The sequence below is a fragment of the Euleptes europaea genome, chromosome 9, assembly GCF_029931775.1.
Source record: "Euleptes europaea isolate rEulEur1 chromosome 9, rEulEur1.hap1, whole genome shotgun sequence".
NCBI classification, from domain to species: Eukaryota; Metazoa; Chordata; class Lepidosauria; order Squamata; family Sphaerodactylidae; genus Euleptes; species Euleptes europaea.
The window spans coordinates 67,233,821-67,251,425 of NC_079320.1; the positions used below are offsets into that span (position 1 = coordinate 67,233,821).

General features: G+C 42.6%; 1 protein-coding gene across 1 annotated transcript in view; it reads left to right on the plus strand.

Annotated features, from left to right (window-relative positions):
• The window catches only part of SCFD2 (sec1 family domain containing 2), a 201,219-nt gene that overhangs the window by 44,640 nt on the left and 138,974 nt on the right, over positions 1-17,605 (plus strand). The window contains exon 5 of the mRNA XM_056855417.1: positions 15,149-15,398. Within this exon, the coding sequence (XP_056711395.1) occupies positions 15,149-15,398 (250 nt within the window). The remainder of the gene's footprint in view (positions 1-15,148; positions 15,399-17,605) is intronic.

Consider the following 17,605-nt stretch of genomic DNA (forward strand, 5'->3'; position numbering starts at 1 on the left):
CTGGTGAACATCTAGAGACTTTTTGAAAAGAATATTACATTTGTTGGTGCTTGGAAGTATGTATTAAATACTACAGAGAATATTTCTGAAATTTTGAATCTGCAAAATGTATTATGACCTCTTCTACATAATTGGAAGTGATGGCTTTGCAATAGGTCTCCTCATGTTGTTTCCCCCTGCAATGTTTGTTGACTTGGTTGCCTTGGGAAATGGCTCTTGATTGCTTTTCTTGTGTCTGCAAAGCAACTTCAGACGCAAGACTGAACTTTTCCGAGGGGCTTTTGGCTCGTCTGAATTAGTGTTTTTAAAACTCTGGCTTTGAAGGACAAACTGCTTAGACTCTAGTTTAAATGAGTTATTGCTAGTTGTTTTAATGGTTATTCTTTGCTTTTAAAAAAATTGTTACCTACCTTGATTACCAGTTTTCTGGGAGAAAGGTGAATGTATAAATGTTTTAAATAAATAAATTAGGATTTGGGGTGGATGGTTAGGGTTGCCAACCTCCAGCTACAAAGCCAAAATAGGCACCTCTGTGTAAAAGTGTAGTTACTCCAAATCTAACACAGATCAACAGATGGTTGATCTGTGTTAGATTTGGAGTAACCTCCAGGTACTAGCTGGAGATCTCCTGCTATTACAACTGACCTCCAGTTGATAGAGATCAGTTCACTTGAATGGAGAAAATGGCTGCTTTGGCAATTGGACTCTATGGCATTGAAGTCCCTCCCCTCCCCAAACCCTGCCCTTCTCAGGCTCTGCCCCAAAACTCTCCAGGTATTTCCCAACCCGGAACTGGAGATGGGTAAGCAGCTGCCTCCTGCTCACTGGTTTTCTCTCGTAACTGGCCCTCCCAAACTTGCTTTATGATAACAATACAGCATTGGATACTCTGTATTTTTATCATAAACTAAGTCTTGTTTCATTCTTGTCTTGAGGTCTTTCTGTTTAGATTAAACTTTGGACAGTTACCCGATACATCTCATATGCATGCCATCTGTTTTGAATTGAGTTGAACCCAAGGGGAAGGGGTACATAAAAAGCCTTCACCAGTGTCAGATGGAGACTTCGAGTGATCGCTGCAAAAGAGCTTTGAAAATGTTTGATAGTTAGAGGGATACCTGATTGGTTACATTCAACCCATGTGACCACGGTAGGAATGACAGCAAATTAAGTACACTGTACCTTTCTCCCTCCCCTTTTTTTCTCACAATGTATTATGCAGTGCAAAGTGAAAGTCTGTTGCTGGCATATGTTTACATTTTATTATCAGGTGCTGGTAATTTCAGTCGGGTACGCAGCAGAATTCTAACCCAATCTATAGCTTGTAAGGTTGGAGTTGAACTAAAGAAATATGGTGAAAATGCTTTTGATTGAATAATAAACTTCAGTTCCTTTTGCGACATGGCTTTTGACACAGCAAGAAGTCCGAAATGAAAACCAGAGTGGAGTGAAGGCCTAGGCAGATACTTGCCTTTTGTTGGCCCTTGCAAAGGAGCCTTTTCTGGTAAAACTTCCAGGTTGAAAAGGTCTTGCACAGAGCTTCACCCTGGTTCTTGTAACTCATGCTCTGGATTTTGGCATGTCCTAGTCTATGCCTGGAGCACATACTCACATAACTTGAGCTCAGCCACACCTTCTTCCAGCTGTCATTTGATCCAATTGTGTGTGTCTGTACAGACTGGCAAGACATTGCAAGATGTTAACCAGTGGGGAGGGGGTAGCTTTCTTTGCTTTTTGTCTTTTGAAAAATGTATCTCATGCCAGCCTAACATACATTTGCCATAACTGCCAAACAGAAGAAATGTCAAATACCAGTAGCAATAGATCGACCCCTTACAGACTGTAATTGAACTATTTTAATTATAGGCATTTTGGCGCCAGAAAAACAAGTTAACCGTTCCTCCCCTCATAACTCTGATACGTACATATTGCAAAATGGTTTTAACTAAGCGTGCAATCCTGAATGGGGAGGAGCGGAGCTACATAGGAACTGTCATGGCTCCGTGCTGGCGTCCGTGCCACTTTGCGCCATGATAAATGGCACCTTTGCCGGCACGAGGGCACTTACGCTGGCCCCCGGGGATGGCACAGCAGCACGGGCCTTGGGCACCAGCGCTGCCTCGTTCCTGGAAGCGAGTGCCCGCACCAGTGTTGAGGGGGCATTCCTTGGGCGTTCCCAGGGGTGGAGCTGCCTGTAGGTTGCTTCCAGCCCCCAAAGGGAACATCTTTTTGGGCTACCTCGGAGCTACGGCAGCAAAATAGCTGGCTTAGCCCCATGAAACTCAATGGGCGAGTTTCACATGAACACATGAAGCTGCCTTACACTGAATCAGACACTTGGTCCATCAAAGTCAGTATTGTCTACTCAGACCGGCAGCAGCTCTCCAGGGTCTCAGGCAGAGGTCTTTCACATCACCTACTTGCCTAGTCCCTTTAACTGGAGATGTCAGGGATTGAACATGGGACCTTCTGCATGCCAAGCAGAGGCTCTACCACTGAGGCATGGCCCCTCCCCTATCAGGGCTTGGTTGCTAAGCAGAGTCAGCAACAGTCAGCACTTAGATGGGAGACCACCACGGAAGACAGGTGGGTCGCTACACAGAGCAGATCAAAAGGGCTCATCTAATATGGGACATATTTCCCAAAGAGTGGCCAGCTCGATGCCTCATCCCATAAATTCAACAGCAGGGCATGAAAGGAGATTATACACAGGTTTTTATTTTAAATGCCATTTTTATTTTCTAGCTGGGAAGCCTCTCAAGAGGCGGTGGGACTGCGCTGTCCCCAGCCACCAACTAACTACCCCTCCCTTAAGGAATATTCTCTCTTGAGAATATTTGTGCCCATTGTTAACACTTGAAGACTCATGTACTAGTATTTTAATCACTGACTTTAAGTGCGGTTGCCAGTATGAGAAGAACTATATGCCGAGTGGTGTGCTTTGCACTTGAGGGGAAACCCAGCCTTACATGCAGGAGGTTCAATGAGGCAGCAAACCTGAAAGGCATTATCAGTGTAGATGTTGAAAATAGTTTCCCTCCCCACAGTATGTTCTATCACTGTCACTTGTATTTCCTCTACTGTTAATGAGTTGGCCTCCGGGCATCCTCTTTGAAGGATTCATGCTTACTGATCTAACTTGTAGTTCAACTTTCAGGAAATGAGGCAAGATGGTAATAGATCCCTGCGAAGTTTTGTTGTAAGTCTCAAGATACGGGAAATATTTTGGATACGTTCTTGCTCATGCTCTAGCATAAGATCACCACCTTCACCCCAGTTGTTTGTAAAATAAGTATTCCTTATGTTGTTTTTGATTTTTCTAAAGATATCAGAACAGAGTTTACTAGACCAGGGGTAGGCAACCCCTGGTACGATTACCAAACCCCAAACTATTTTGCTTGGCACGCAGGACCAGTTTTCTTCCTGAGAGATCAAGGCTGAGGTGCTAGCAGTGCCTTTTCTGGTCAAGTACCACCCTCTTCTCTTCCTCTCTCCTTTGGCTTGCCTGCACAACAACTCCTTCACTGGTAGTTGCAGCTCTGTTAGCACATGGATGAAAGAGGTTGCCCAACCCCTTTTTATAGGGTTGCCAACCTCCAGGTAATAGCTGGAGATCTCCTGCTATTACAACTGATCTCAAGCCGATAGAGATCAGTTCCCCTGGAGAAAATGGCCACTTTGACAATTGGACTCTATGGCATTGAAGTCCCTCTCCTCCTAAACCCTGCTCTCCTCAAGCTCCACCCCAGAAACCTCCCGTTGGTGGCGAAGAGGGACCTGGCAACCCTACTTTTTTTAGCTACTGGTGCCTCAGTCCAATAAGGGAGATTTTCATTTATACTGTGCATCCCATTTAAAGCAATGAGGTGGATGACATCAACATTCGAAAGTGGTTTAGTGGTTAAGAACGGTGGTTTGGAGTGGTGGACTCTGGAGAACCGGGTTTGATTCCCCACTCCTCCACATGAGCGGTGGAGGCTAATCTGGTGAACTGGATTTGTTTCCCCACTCCTACACATGAAGCCTGCTGGGTGACTTTGGGCTAGTCACACGCTCTCAGCCCTACCTACCTCACACGGTGCCTGTTGTGGGGAGGGGAAGGGAAGGTGATTGTTGGCCAGTTTGCGTCTCCCTTAAGTAGTAGAGAAAGTCGGCATATAAAAACCAACTCTTCTTCTTCCTCCTCTTCCTCTTCTTCTTCTTCTGTCTTCTGGCCCACCTAGTCAGCTAAGTGCAACAGGGTGGCATAAAGTGAAGGTTGATCCATCCTTGGTAATTGGAAAACATTCCCTCTTCTTTCTTTCTTTCTTTCTTTCTTTCTTTCTTTCTTTCTTTCTTTCTTTCTTTCTTTCTTTCTTTCTTTCTTTCTTTCTTTCTTTCTTTCTTTCTTTCTTTCTTTTTTGGCTTAGAACTCTATCAGCCCAAGCAGAGGCAGGCGATAGCAAACCACCTCTTTGTGTCACTTGCCGTGAAAACCCTACAGAGTCTCCATTAAGTCATCTGTGACTTGACACACTGCTGTGTGTCTTGACACACACTAATGTTTTAAGCAGCCTACTGCATGTGTTGCTGATGCAGAGGCGAGTCTAGGTTCGGACTGCCATCTGCATTGCTCTGCTCATCTGATCACAGTGGAATCGGCCAGCTCCACTGTCTCATGCCAAGTAGAGATGCGCATTTGTATCTAGAGCTACCTGTTGCGTCACTCACAACCACAGTGTAACAAACCATAATTTTCATTGTGTGCATCTTTCTTCCTTTCCCTCCCCCCTTCTGTTTGATAATGATTGTGTTGAATACTATTTTGGTTTCACTTGTGAAAGCATTGAAGAAGTACTGTTTTATTCTCTCTTTTTTTTTGCATTTCTCCTATATCCCTTTTGCTCCCCCTCCTTTTGTGTTTTATAAGCATTAACGGGGTTAAGTTTGTGGCTTTATGAGTCTCATCATTATTCATTCTGCTTCCTCCTTTGTGATCTTCAGGGAATTGGAGAGTGGGAAAGAGACCCCATCAGCCAATTAGCCCTAGAGAAATTAAGTAATTACTGTTTGTGCTAAAGCATATGCCCTTTGTCCATTACAGAGACTCCTCAGTAGACTGACTCTACTGTCAGGACCTAGCAACGAGGATTTCTTTTTTTCCTTTTTGAGACGTTGCTTCCCTAAAGGGAATGAAAAAAAGCATTTTGAGATGGTGCTTCTTAGTTAATGCCAGTTTGTTTCCTTGCTTGGATTTTCTGCCAACAGTTATCAACATAAAGGAGCTCCGTTACACAGAAGGAAATTTCGTGTGCTAGGTGCTAGATCTGTGCTAAACCTCTGAAAACATCTCTCCCTTTTTATGTCAAAGATGTGTTTGTTTGTTTGTTTGTTTGTTTGTTTGTTTGTTTTAAAGAAAAAACCACTGAACCAGAAATCAGTCATTCTAGTCATTTGTCACTTAATTGTATTTCTGCTGGGGGTAGGGTTGACAGTAATAAAATAAAATTTTATGCCGTTAATCACTGACTATTTAGCATGTTTCCTGCAAACGAAGCAGAGCAAATAAAAGTAAATGTCTGCTTTGGTTCAGCAGCAGCTTTATTGCATTTGGAAAATTATTATGACAAGAATGAAATTTAATGCAGAGAAATCTTCTATCTTTGCCGTCTAGAGCGAAAAGTGTAGTGAAAGGACTATCTTAGTACAACACTGCCATCTAATGTTGTTTTTTGGAAAGTAGAAGGTTTGCTTAGAGGCATACTGACTATGTGTGGTAACATGCAAATTCCATATACTGGGAGATAAAGAGAGAAAGCGTTATTGTAAATGATTAAAAATTGCTAACATTGATTCCAGCTGCACCATGCTAGACTTAATGTCTTTGATTATATTGTTCCCTTCTTTTCATGTACATGTGTGTGTAACTAACTGCTTTCTGTTGTCCTGTTTTCGGAATAATCATGGGTGAAACAATAATGAGCAGGAAGAGTTGTTTGGTCTATTACCCTCCTGTGGTGGTCTTGTGTTTTGAACAGTTAGCACAAACCCTTTTGTTCGGAACCCATTCATCAGAAAGCTTGTTTGGCTTGCTTCCAAGTCAAATATAGCAGTCTGCAAAATCTTCTCTCTCGTTTGAGCACAATAAGGTTTAGCTCTGTTTCTGGGCTCTGGAGTAACTTTCCGTGTGCAAGCGGAGTTCCTTGGGTATGCGTTCCTTTATTTGGAGCTGGGATTGTCTCCTTTTCAGCAGCCGTTGGTGGCATTTTTCGTTGTTGTTGTTGTCAGAGCACATTTTCTGCAATGGCCCAAACAAACCAAGCCCCCACTTATCACATGAATCATTGTTAAAGTCGGCAGTAATCCACTGTGTAAAATCTACCCGTAAAAGCTGGGAGGACAGAGTAGGAGATCAAACCTGGAACACATTAAATTAGTTCCAGTATGTCCAGGGCAAGACTCGGCATTGCTTGCTTAAGCAGGCAAAACGGAAACAGGCAGTTTATAACAAGCCGTCTGGTTGGAGAACGGTGGGGTTCATTCGAAAAAGATTTATATCCCCCACTTACATAAACATTACAAACGTGGGCTGCAAGTAGGGAGGCCAGCCTTGATCAAAATCTGTCTTAAGAACTTTTTCATTGTGAATAAAACGGACAGCATGTGCTCTTGTTTGAAGATTCTCTCTAGTATTTGTTAAATAATCTTTGTCAGTGTCCTCAGCTGATTAAAATCCTCCCATTTTTTTTCACAGTGAAAGTGGACCACCTACCAGTCATTTAACGTTGTTGCTAAAAATAGAACTTGACAGAAACAGGAGCAGAGGATCAGAAAAGATAGCATCTTTTCTCCGATGCAATTAGTTTTGCAGAAATTTGATTTACTTTTCAACAAGAAAACAATTATGCTGAAATGCGTATAGTGGTATTTTCAGCTGTTAAGCAAAAGGTGGGAGGGGGGCAGGTGTTGTCCCTTTTAAGACATAAAATAAAACCTTGACAATTTGGTTTAAGAATGAGCCTTTTTATCATTTGAGAGTAGGAACTCTGAGTCCAGAAGGTTTTGATTAAAATGATTCAAAAGTTTTTGATTCAAATATGACTGATATAGCCAAGTCTGAGTTTCACATTTTTAAAATACAGGTAACATTACTTACTTTACAAGGTTGTTGTAAGTGCTATTGAAAGAGGAAATACTCTAAATATTCAAAAACTACTAAACGAATTCTTGCTTTTATTCTTCTATAAAATATCCACAGCACTGGAGAGTGTAGTATGGGATATTTTGATAAGCAAGCTAACACAGAATTGTTCTGTCTTAATTTTTTTCCTAAAAGCATTCCCTACACCTTCTTAAGCTGTGAGATAGTTGTGGGTGGTCAAGATGGGAATCTGTCCCTTAAACTGAACATCACAACCGATGTCTGTGATGGGCAGGGTTGCCAGCTCCAGGTCAGGAAATACTTGAAGATTTTGAGGGTGGAGCCTGAGGAGGGCGGGGTTTGGAGAGGGGAGGGACTTCAATGCCATAGAGCCCAATTGCCAAAGCGGCCGTTTTCTCCGGGGGAACTGATCTCTGTCTCCTGGAGATGAGTTGTAATAGCAGGAGATCTCCCACCACATGGAGGTTGGCAACCCTAGTGATGGGTGAAGTTTGTTGTTATTTCCTTGCCTCCACCTCCCACCCCCAGTACTTTTTGTTTACAGGGTGAGGTATCTGTTACATTTTTTTCCCCACTTCATCCAAGGAGTGCAGAGTGGCATACACACTTCTTCCCTCCCTTTCCTCACAATATTTCTGTGATATAGGCTGTGTTGGGATAAAATGATTGACCTGTGGTCAACCAGTGAGCTTCATGGCCTCGTAGAGACTTGAGCTTGGGTCTCCCAGGTCCCAGTTCAATACTGTAACCACTACACATCTATTAAGTGCTTTTTTACAGGACTTTACAGGAGGGCAGCAGCAGTGATAGGTTGCCAGGTCCCTTCGCTCCACCAGCAGAAGGTATGCGGGGGCGTGGCTGGGGGGGCGCAAGATACATGCGCGCACCCTGCACAACACGCATGCGTGCCCTGCACAACATGCTGACGTCTCTTCTGGGTTTACCTGGAAGCAACGCGGATGCGCTAGCAATCTCCACCAAAACTCAATGGTTTTCATAGAGTTTCGCCAGAGGTTGCTAGAGTGTCTGCACCAAATCTGGAAACAATGTTGGTGCAGCGGTGGGCCAGCTGGTCGGCGGGCAGCCTGGTGGATTGGCATGCATTTGCCCGCCACCACCGGGCAATTGGTTGTATAGTGTATTAGTAGCCTTTAGATAAACTTTTTTGCACTTTGTTAACACTTCTCGCTCCTGTACTGAGTATCTGGAGGTTGGCAACCCTAATAAAGAAGATGTTGCTACTGCCTGGCTTTCTCATGGATGGGTTCATGGCTAGTTGATTCCTTTTAAAAATCATCATTATCAAGCTTTTTAGGTTCAGTCTAACATTTACTGATTCTTGGATGAGAGTTCTAGGCGGGACGTGGAAAGGGCTGCTCTAAAATGCCGTAACTTTTGTAGAGATGAATGCTAAAATTCAGGCTTTTTTTCTGACTTTTGGGGATCCTAGGTTTTTTTGTTGGTAGTTTCAGTATCCTATTTGTGTTCCCTTTTTAAAAAAAATATTTTTTTATAACATAAAATAAAAGCAAACAAACAAACACAATAATAATAGTACAAGACATTAATTAAAAAAAAGAAAATACAAAAGAGTATCTATATAAATTTATCAATACATTTGCGATTACAAAGTATATAAAATTGGAAAAACTAAGATACCTCTTTGACCCTCCACCCACCTTAAAAAAGTGACCCATCACCCGACTTCCGTAGAAGTGCCTAAACAGTTTTAAAGATATTATTAACTATAAAATATAAAATTATTAAATCTAGTTTCTATAACTCTCTAAGTAGAATAGTAAAATCCATTTTTGCCAGTTTATCCCAATATGTGGCGGCCTATTCGTGTTCCCTGACCATCATTGCCACCGAACTGAGTCAAAATAACTCTAGATTTTTTGTTCATTAGTTGGCCACAGATGTAACAATATGTTTTTGCCTGACACCGTAACTTCAAGAATTTGGTGAATTGTGCGTATCTATGTTTAGAAGTTTTGGCATCTGGCAATTATATTTAATTTGTTATTCGAGGAAGTTCGTTTGTGTTTAAGCCTTCCATTTATGGCATAATAAAATCAAGAACAGAATCTGACAGGTTGCACTGAGGAAAAACAAGGACGAGGCTAAAAGTTTAATGGAGGCAGGAAATTGCATCTCCAAAAAGGGAGGGATTCTGAGGAGGATGGGAGTGACTGCTGGGGGAAAAGACAGACTGCTAAGGATCTGCAGTACAATTTTCTGCAAAACAACTGGAGGTGGAAATGGTGAAATATTTCAGTAGTGCCAGTGAATGTGTCGGGCACTATTATGACTCTACTATGGGTATCTGGACACTCATTTTGGAGAAAAGTGTATTGCTTGCCCTTTTGAATAAATTGCACTTAGTTTAAAAGCAATAGTCGATATTCCAAAACAGGCAATAGGAAATGAAATTCTGTTTTCTAGGGTGTGTGTTTTTCTGCTGCTGAGATTAGATCTTTCCCCTGCCTTTTGCCTATTAAGTACATAAAATAATCTATTGTGTATAAGTGGGATAAAAAAGGTAAAGGTAAAAGTCCCCTGTGCAAGCACCGGGTCATTCCTGACCCATGGGGGTGACGTCACATCCCGACATTTCCAAGACAGGCTTTGTTTGTGGGGTGGTTTGCCAGTGCCTTCCCCAGTCATCTTCCCTTTACCCCCAGCAAGCTGGGTACTCATTTTACCGACCTCGGAAGGATGGAAGGCTGCGTGAACCTTGAGCCGGCTACCTGAAACCGACTTCTGTCGGGATCGAACTCAGGTCGTGAGCAAAGCTTTTGACTGCAGTACTGCAGCTTAACACTCTGCGCCACGGAGCTCCTATATAAGTTGGATAAGCAGCCTTTTTTTATGGAGCCCCTGCCTTTTCTTTTTGATAGCATCTCTTAGCAAGATAGTACAGTAAAGTTTTAGCTTTAAGGGAATTAGCAGTGTGACTGATTTTATATCTACCCATGGTGGGTTGGAGCCAGCAGAAAATTTCTACTAATAGGTGGGTTATTTTCACCCATTCCCTCCTCCATCTGGATACCTCTGACTCCCTCCTCAGAGTGGGAGTATTTCCTCCAGGAACATAATTTCAGAGGACATTTTCAGTTGTAGCAGGAGGGGGGAGATGAGGAAGTAGGGTTGCTAGCTCTGGGTCAGGAAATACTTGGAGATGTTGAGGGTGGAGCCTGGGAAGGGCGGGGTTTGGGGAGGGGAGGGGAGCGTCCTCAGCAGGTAATAATGCCATGGAGTCCACCCTCCAAAGAAGCCATTTTATCCAGGGAAACTAATCAAGGTCATCTGGAGATCAATTGTAATAGTGAGAGATAGGGTCGCCAACCCCTAGGTACTAGCTAGAGATCTCCTGCTATTACAACTGATCTCCGGCCGATAGAAATCAGTTCACCTGGAGAAAATGGCCGCTTTGGCAATTGGACTCTATGGCATTGAAGTCCCTCCCTTCTCCAAACCCCACCCATCTCAGGCTCCACCCCAAAAACCTCCCACTGGTGGCAAAGAGGGACCTGGCAACCCTAGCGGGAGATCTCCAGGTGCTAGGAAGGTCCTCAGTATTGAAGCTGTTATCATTCGTAGCTTTCATTCTTAATTTGCTGCTCAGCAGGATGAAAGAAATTTCTTACCAGTACTTGAACAGAGGCTGCCTACAATTTGCAAACAAAATGCTATTTAAAAAGTCATATAATTGTAGAGAAAGGAAATTCCTAAGGCTCATCTAGACTTCAGACTCAATTACCCTCAACAGGTGAACAAATGTAATCCTAGAAAACCTAGCCTTAAAGTACCTTTTGGTAGACAATAGGAATTCAGTGACAAGTGATCATGTAATTCATCCAGAATTATTCCATTCTCAATTTAGTTTAATTAAGATGGTTTTGGATTCTTGGGTGCTTCGTTATTTTACCAAGAGTCAACTGCTGGGCTCGTGGCCAGGAAGGTATAAGCTAGCTATATGGCTAGACTTAATTCATGGGAGACGAGCAAAGGACCATGTGCTTGTGATTATATTAGTGGAGACTGAAAGTGTGGGCTAAATATGGAAAGTTGGAAATAAAGCCTTATATTCAAAGTGGTGATTTTCCTGTAATAGCAGCAGTTCATTAGGTTATAACAGTGTCACATGAACAGATTTTTCCATGCGCATCTGGTTGACCTCCATGTGGAACAGGTTGCTGGATTTGATAGACCATTTTCCTAGTCCAACATCATGGTTGTTATATGCAGATTATGTAAATAATTTGTCTGTAGAGATGCAGATGTAAGAGGAAAGGAGAAAGAGTCTTGTGTCTGTAATAAGGTTCTAAATATCAGAAGTATTATAAAATGATGATGGATCTATTTTACTTTTAGTTCTACACATTTTAAAGTGCGGAGTTGATAAAAACTTTTAGGAAAGTATTTGCTTTGGAAAACGTGTATTCTTTTGACCTCCAACCTGCCCCCCCCCCAAGACTGTCTGCAGAAGTCAGCTAACCACGCAATCCTGAGGGGGGGGTGCAATGCGCCTTAGGAGACAGCATGACCCCTGCAGCAGCATAAGTCCACATGCACCGTCCAGATGGGCACCTACGCTGCCGCAGAAACAAATACGCCATTGATGGGGAGCTGTGCGGCAGCACGAGCCATGGGCACCGGCACAGCCTTGCTGGCAGCATTTATCCGGCACAAGTTCTTGTGCCGACGTCAAAGGGGGTATTCCCGGGGCGAGGCTGACTTTGGTTAGCTCCCAAAGCCCTTTTGCCCCAGGAACGCCTATTTTAGTCAGTGCGAACTTGCGCCAGCAAAAAGGCAGGTTTGCCCCATGAAACTCTATGGAGGAGTTTCATGAGGTTTTGTAGAGATTACCTTTTTTACTTGTATTTTTGGCCTTGCAAATCACTCAGGAGGCAGCGCGGCTGTGCTGTCTGTGGGCACCTTCCAACTATCCCCCTTTCAGGATTGCTGTGTAACTGCCATCACTATTTCTTCCTTCAGAGGTGGTAGGCTATTATTTGGCTCCAGGTTAGTGCAAAAAAGGCAGGAATGGTGGGGGAAGGGACTCATGCGTTCTGCTTTTAGTATTATTTTAAAATGGCCAACAGGGCAGCCAAACTTGGAGCCACCCTAAATAGTGTGAATTTTTTTTTTTAATGGAGGCTTTGGAAAGCTCTGAATTTATGTTCTTTTTATTATTTTTATTTGTCCCCTTGATGATAGACTGTCCCCTTGATTATAGACCAACAAGGCTAACCTGAGGCCAACATAGCCAGCAGGAAATTTGGGTCACGGGTAGTTACATTTTTAAAACTTATGCTTTAATGGCTGTTCAATCAGTGTAATTGATTGATTTGTAACAGCACAGAGAGCTCCTAAATCATTATAGACAGGCTGGTTAATGGCAAACTGCTAGAGGGTTTCGTAGGAGGCAAATTTCTTAACTCTCTGTGGTATTCTCCTGCAGTCGGCCGGGGGGGGGGGGGTTGACTTATTCTTTATAACATGTATGTTACAACTCAGCTAGCTTTTTTATACAAAATACCTCCATTTTGACATGGCACTAAAAAAGAAAATACAATGTAGGGCTATCATTTGTATTTAATAATTACTAAATTAAATTATAGTTTGTTCTTTTTTCTTAAGCTCAAGACAGGTAGCACCACTTCTAAAATACAGACAGAAAAGCATAGCTCCATGCAATCACGTGCTGGTTAACAAAACAAACAAAATTATTACTTCATCTTACCACATTAAAAATGTTCCCAACATGCAGTAACTCAGTTTTTAGAATGTGTAGGGTTGGATCCTGCCTAGATTTCCATGCACTCAGCCCAAATGTGCCCTGAAATTCTCCTCATGGGAGACCCCAGGAATAGCATGGCAGAAAGCAGAGGTCTCTCTCCGGAGCGAAGGTTAATGAAAATTGACTCCCTCCTTGCATGTGTAGAAATCTAACCAGGATCCAGACCACAGATATTTATTTTTATCTATGGAGAATCAAACCATTTAATAAGTCCCGTGAAAGGTTGTCACTGTGCTCAACATTCCAGGCTGAAATTAAAATTATTGAAGTTACTTGAATTAAACAGACCTGGGCAACCACAAAATCTGCGTCTAGAATATGTCATCAGCACTCCGTATTTTTCTGCAGCCTTCCTTTGAGTAAAGCTGAGGCTGTCATTCAGAAGAAGAAGAGTTGGTTTTTATATGCCGACTTTCTCCTTTCTCTACCACTTAAGGAAGAATCAAACCGGCTTACAATCACCTTCCCTTCCCCTCTCCACAACAGACACCCTGTGAGGTAGGCAGATCTGTGACTAGCCCAAGGTCACCCAGCTGGTTTTATGTGGAGGAGTGGGGGAAACCAACCCGGTTCACCAGATTAGCATCTGCTGCTCATGTGGAGGAGTGGGGTATCAAACCCGGTTCTCCAAATTAGAGTCCACTGCTCCAAATCACCACTTTCAACCACCACACCACGCTGGCTATTCAGGATAGCATCCATGGAGAAAATACATGTTCATGTACTGATCTTAAATTTTTGTTTGGTTATTTTTTAGTAGATCTTGCACTCTCATCCTATCAGGGTTCATCAGGTAGCTTAAAAAGTTTTTAAAAATCCAGAATAACATTTGTAAAACCCTTCTGTAAAAGATGCTGACTTAAAATTTGCAGTAAATGTTATTCTTTGTCATAATAATATCCCATTCTTCTTTGGAAAGCTCAAAGCCGTTTGTGTGGGTTTCCCATCTAAGCACTGTCCTGCAGCATTGGGGGCCTCCAGGCCATTCACCAGTTGGGGAGACAGCAGTGAGGGAGAAATTGCCCTTCCTCTCTCTTGTGTTTTCACACTTCTGTTGATGGAAAAGAAAGGAGCAATTTTATTCCCTTTGGCCTCCTCCTCCACACTGTCCATGCAACTATTCCTCCATTGGGTACTACAATCTTAGGAATTATCTTTCCGGGGCAGGTGGGGGGACTCCACGAGTGGCGAAAAACACAGAAAACTCAGGATGCCATCCAGCTTTGTCTACTATCAGTCAATAATAATAGATAGCAATACTAAAACCCATTTAATCGTAGTCTGTAAGATAGAACTATTTAAAAGTGCTTACAGGACAGCTTGAACGGACTCTGGCTTAATCCATGTTTACCATCTGTTTTGATTACCTACTTTTGTGGTAATTATGTGTGTAATTATTATGATTATTTTTTGTATTGTTTTTATTGTTGTCACCCACCTTCAATGTGTCAAGAGAAAGACAGAGTGTATAAATATTTTAAATAAATAAATTAGGCCTTGTCAGATTTGAATTTTTGCGGTACAGCAATTTTTTTAAAAAAACAACTGGTCGCCATTTTGAAAAAAAATGCTATTTCTAATTACAGTCCGTGGGTGAAATTCAGTATGAAATGTATGGTCAACTTTGAACAAGTTCTGCTGTATTTCATTTTTAGCTCTCATTTCTGAAATAGACACGTGCCTGTATAACAGGAAAGTCACCTAACAAAATTGAGTTGGAGGTGGCATTTATAAAGAGATGAAAGCTTTGCTGTGCATATGGAATTTTTCCTTCCCAGATTTTCCTGAAAGTTTTTAGGACTCCTTTTCTATTATTGCATGGGTTAAAAGGGTTTTTAAAATTCATTTGTTGTACTGGGGAAATAAAGAGCCCTGTGGCGCAGAGTGATAAGCAGCAGTAGTGCAGTCAAAGCTCTGCTCACAACTTGAGTTCGATCCTGACGGAAGTTGGTTTCAGGTAGCCGGCTCAAGGTTGATTCAGCTTCCATCCTTCCGAGGTTGGTAAAATGAGTAACCAGCTTGCTGGGGGTAAAGGGAAGACGACTGGGGATGGCACTGGCAAACCACCCCATAAACATAGTCTGTCTGGTAAATGTTGTGATGTGATGTCACCCCCATGGGTCTGTAATGACCTGATGCTAGCACAGAGGACTACCTTTACCTGTACCCTGGAAATAAAGTATTTCTTTTTCATTTTCCAGAATCTTGGGGAATCAGCACTGCCTGGTGTCCTGAACCAATTACTGCCGATAATCAAGTCACATAACAACAGGACAGATGATGATTATACCCCTGAAGACCTCTTTATCTTGCTGGTGTATATTTATTCCATCACTGTAGAAGTTAATACTGGGAAAGAGTTAGATGAGGCTGAAAGAAAAGTGAAAGAGTCACTTGTCCATTCGATTTGTGATGAACCTGAGCTATCTACCTTCCTGCAGAAAATAACAGGTAAGTGTATACTTCCTTCAGGAGGTTAGGATGTAGAAATTCATGTTATGATTCAAGTAAGAGAGGTGTGATTAAAGTTGCATAATTCTTGCATCAACTAAAAATAGGTTTGTTTTGCTGAGGCATACAGGATGCCAGTGTTACATAATTTACCCGTTTAGTGAAGGAAGGTGTGAGGTCCTGGCATGGCAATCTAAGGAAGTTTATAACTCCATCTAAGGATTAGATTGACAACTAGGGGATGTCAGTGGGGAAACAGTGAATAAAGAGTGAGTTATGCTACTTTCTGGGACTGGTTACAGGAGGGAGGGAAGTAGAATACCGGATTCCTTGAACAAATTGTGCAGAATTGAAAGGAACTGCTTTTCACTGAAACTCCTGTAAGCTGCAAAAAGCTCCCCCATCCCACTTCTGGTAATTTTTCAGAGGAGCTAAAAACAAAGGTTAACGTATTCCCTTCAAAGTCAGGGCACAGTACCTCGTCTTTGTTGTAGAAAAGGCATTATTCTGTAGTTATAAAGCCAAATGTGCTTGGCTTTATGGATTTGTAGCATCCTCACATTGATTACATGATTCCTGGCTGGCTGAGATCATGCCCCAGTGCAAAGATGCAGTTTAAAAATGAAGAAAACAGAAGCAGCTTGTTGGCTAGGCAGTGAATAGGTAACGAGGGTTTTGGGATTTCACACGGACCCTGGAAACACTACTTTTACGCCAAAAATGATATTGTGCAAATTTTCAGAGCAGCACTAGTTTCAAAATGACTTCAAGTTGGATCCAGACTAATGTTGCCATAGGTACCAGGATTTCCCCCTAAAGAGCACAATTTCCCCTCCTTCCCCATCCCACATCAGCACAAAATGCCTCCCCCCCCCCAATCCTGTTCCTGGAGGTACTGTCTCCACCAAGAACAGGACTTCCAGGGGTATTTTTGGCTGCTGCGAGAATGAGGAGGCAGGAAAATTCCACTTCATCACCGGAAATCTTTGGGGCGTGGAAGCATCTAGTCTGGATCCAACTTCATATACCGTGCCATCTTAACACGACACAACAGCTGTCTTGTTCAAGTGTCCTGTGGCTTGACATCCTTAACAGTGCAGTCCTAAACGGAGTTATTCCCTTTCAAAATCTATTGAAGTCAATAGACTTAGAGGGGTGTAACTCTGCTTAGGATAGCTGTGCAGGTTGCCAAGCTGCAGGTGGGCCCTGGAGATTTCCCTAGGGTTGCCAACTTCCAGGTAGTGACTATATAAAGAGGCAGCACATGGCTCAAAATATAATAATAAAAAAGTACAATACTATCGAAGTCAAAATGTCTTGGTATAAGAATTATATTCATTCAAAACCAACCAAAAACGAAATAGCCTCGCAGGGCTTAAGACGAAGCCATAAGGGGCTTAAAAATAATTATATTCAATTTGGCCGACCGGCTCCAATGAATACAATGCCTTTCAAGGCTTAACAAATACACATTAGAAATTGTAAATTTAACAAAGCCAATGGCTTATAGTTACACAATAAACATATATTATAGGTGCAATCACGAAAAGTAGCTAGACAGAACAAAATAAAGGTCCGAGACTGGGTCCGTCGCAAGGACGCGTTTCGATATCTTCTTCAGCTTGCCGACCCCAACACTTCAACGGAGAAGAGTGGTTGCTACCGCGGAATTTCACAGGGGTGTAATAACCCCATCAGCTTCCAGGTAGTAGCTGGAGATCACCTGCTATTACAACTGTTCTCCGGCCGATAGAGATCAGAGGAAATGGCCGCTTTGGCCATTGGACTCTATGGCATTGGAGTCCCTCCCCTCCCCAAACCCCTCCCTCCTCGGGCTTTACCCCAAAAACTGATTTCCAGATGACAGAAATCAGTTCTCCTGTAGCAAATGGTTGCTTTGGAGGGTGCACTATGTGGCAGTATATCCTCCTTAGGTCCCTCCCCAGGCTCTACCTCCAAATTTCCAGGAATTTCCCAACCCATAGTTGGCAACCCTAGATAGCTCTGTAAGGTCTTTTGTTGCCGTGGCCTTGCTAGCAGCAGCAGCTGATGTGAGGTGAATGAAGGAAACTCGCATCGTAATGACTATAGGACCTGGCATAAGATGGACTAGAGGTGCTCTTGGTAGCATGCAGCTTGGCCTTTGTATGTATGCAGGAAAAAAGCATGTCCCATGTGCACACCATCAGGTATAAAAATAAATGCAT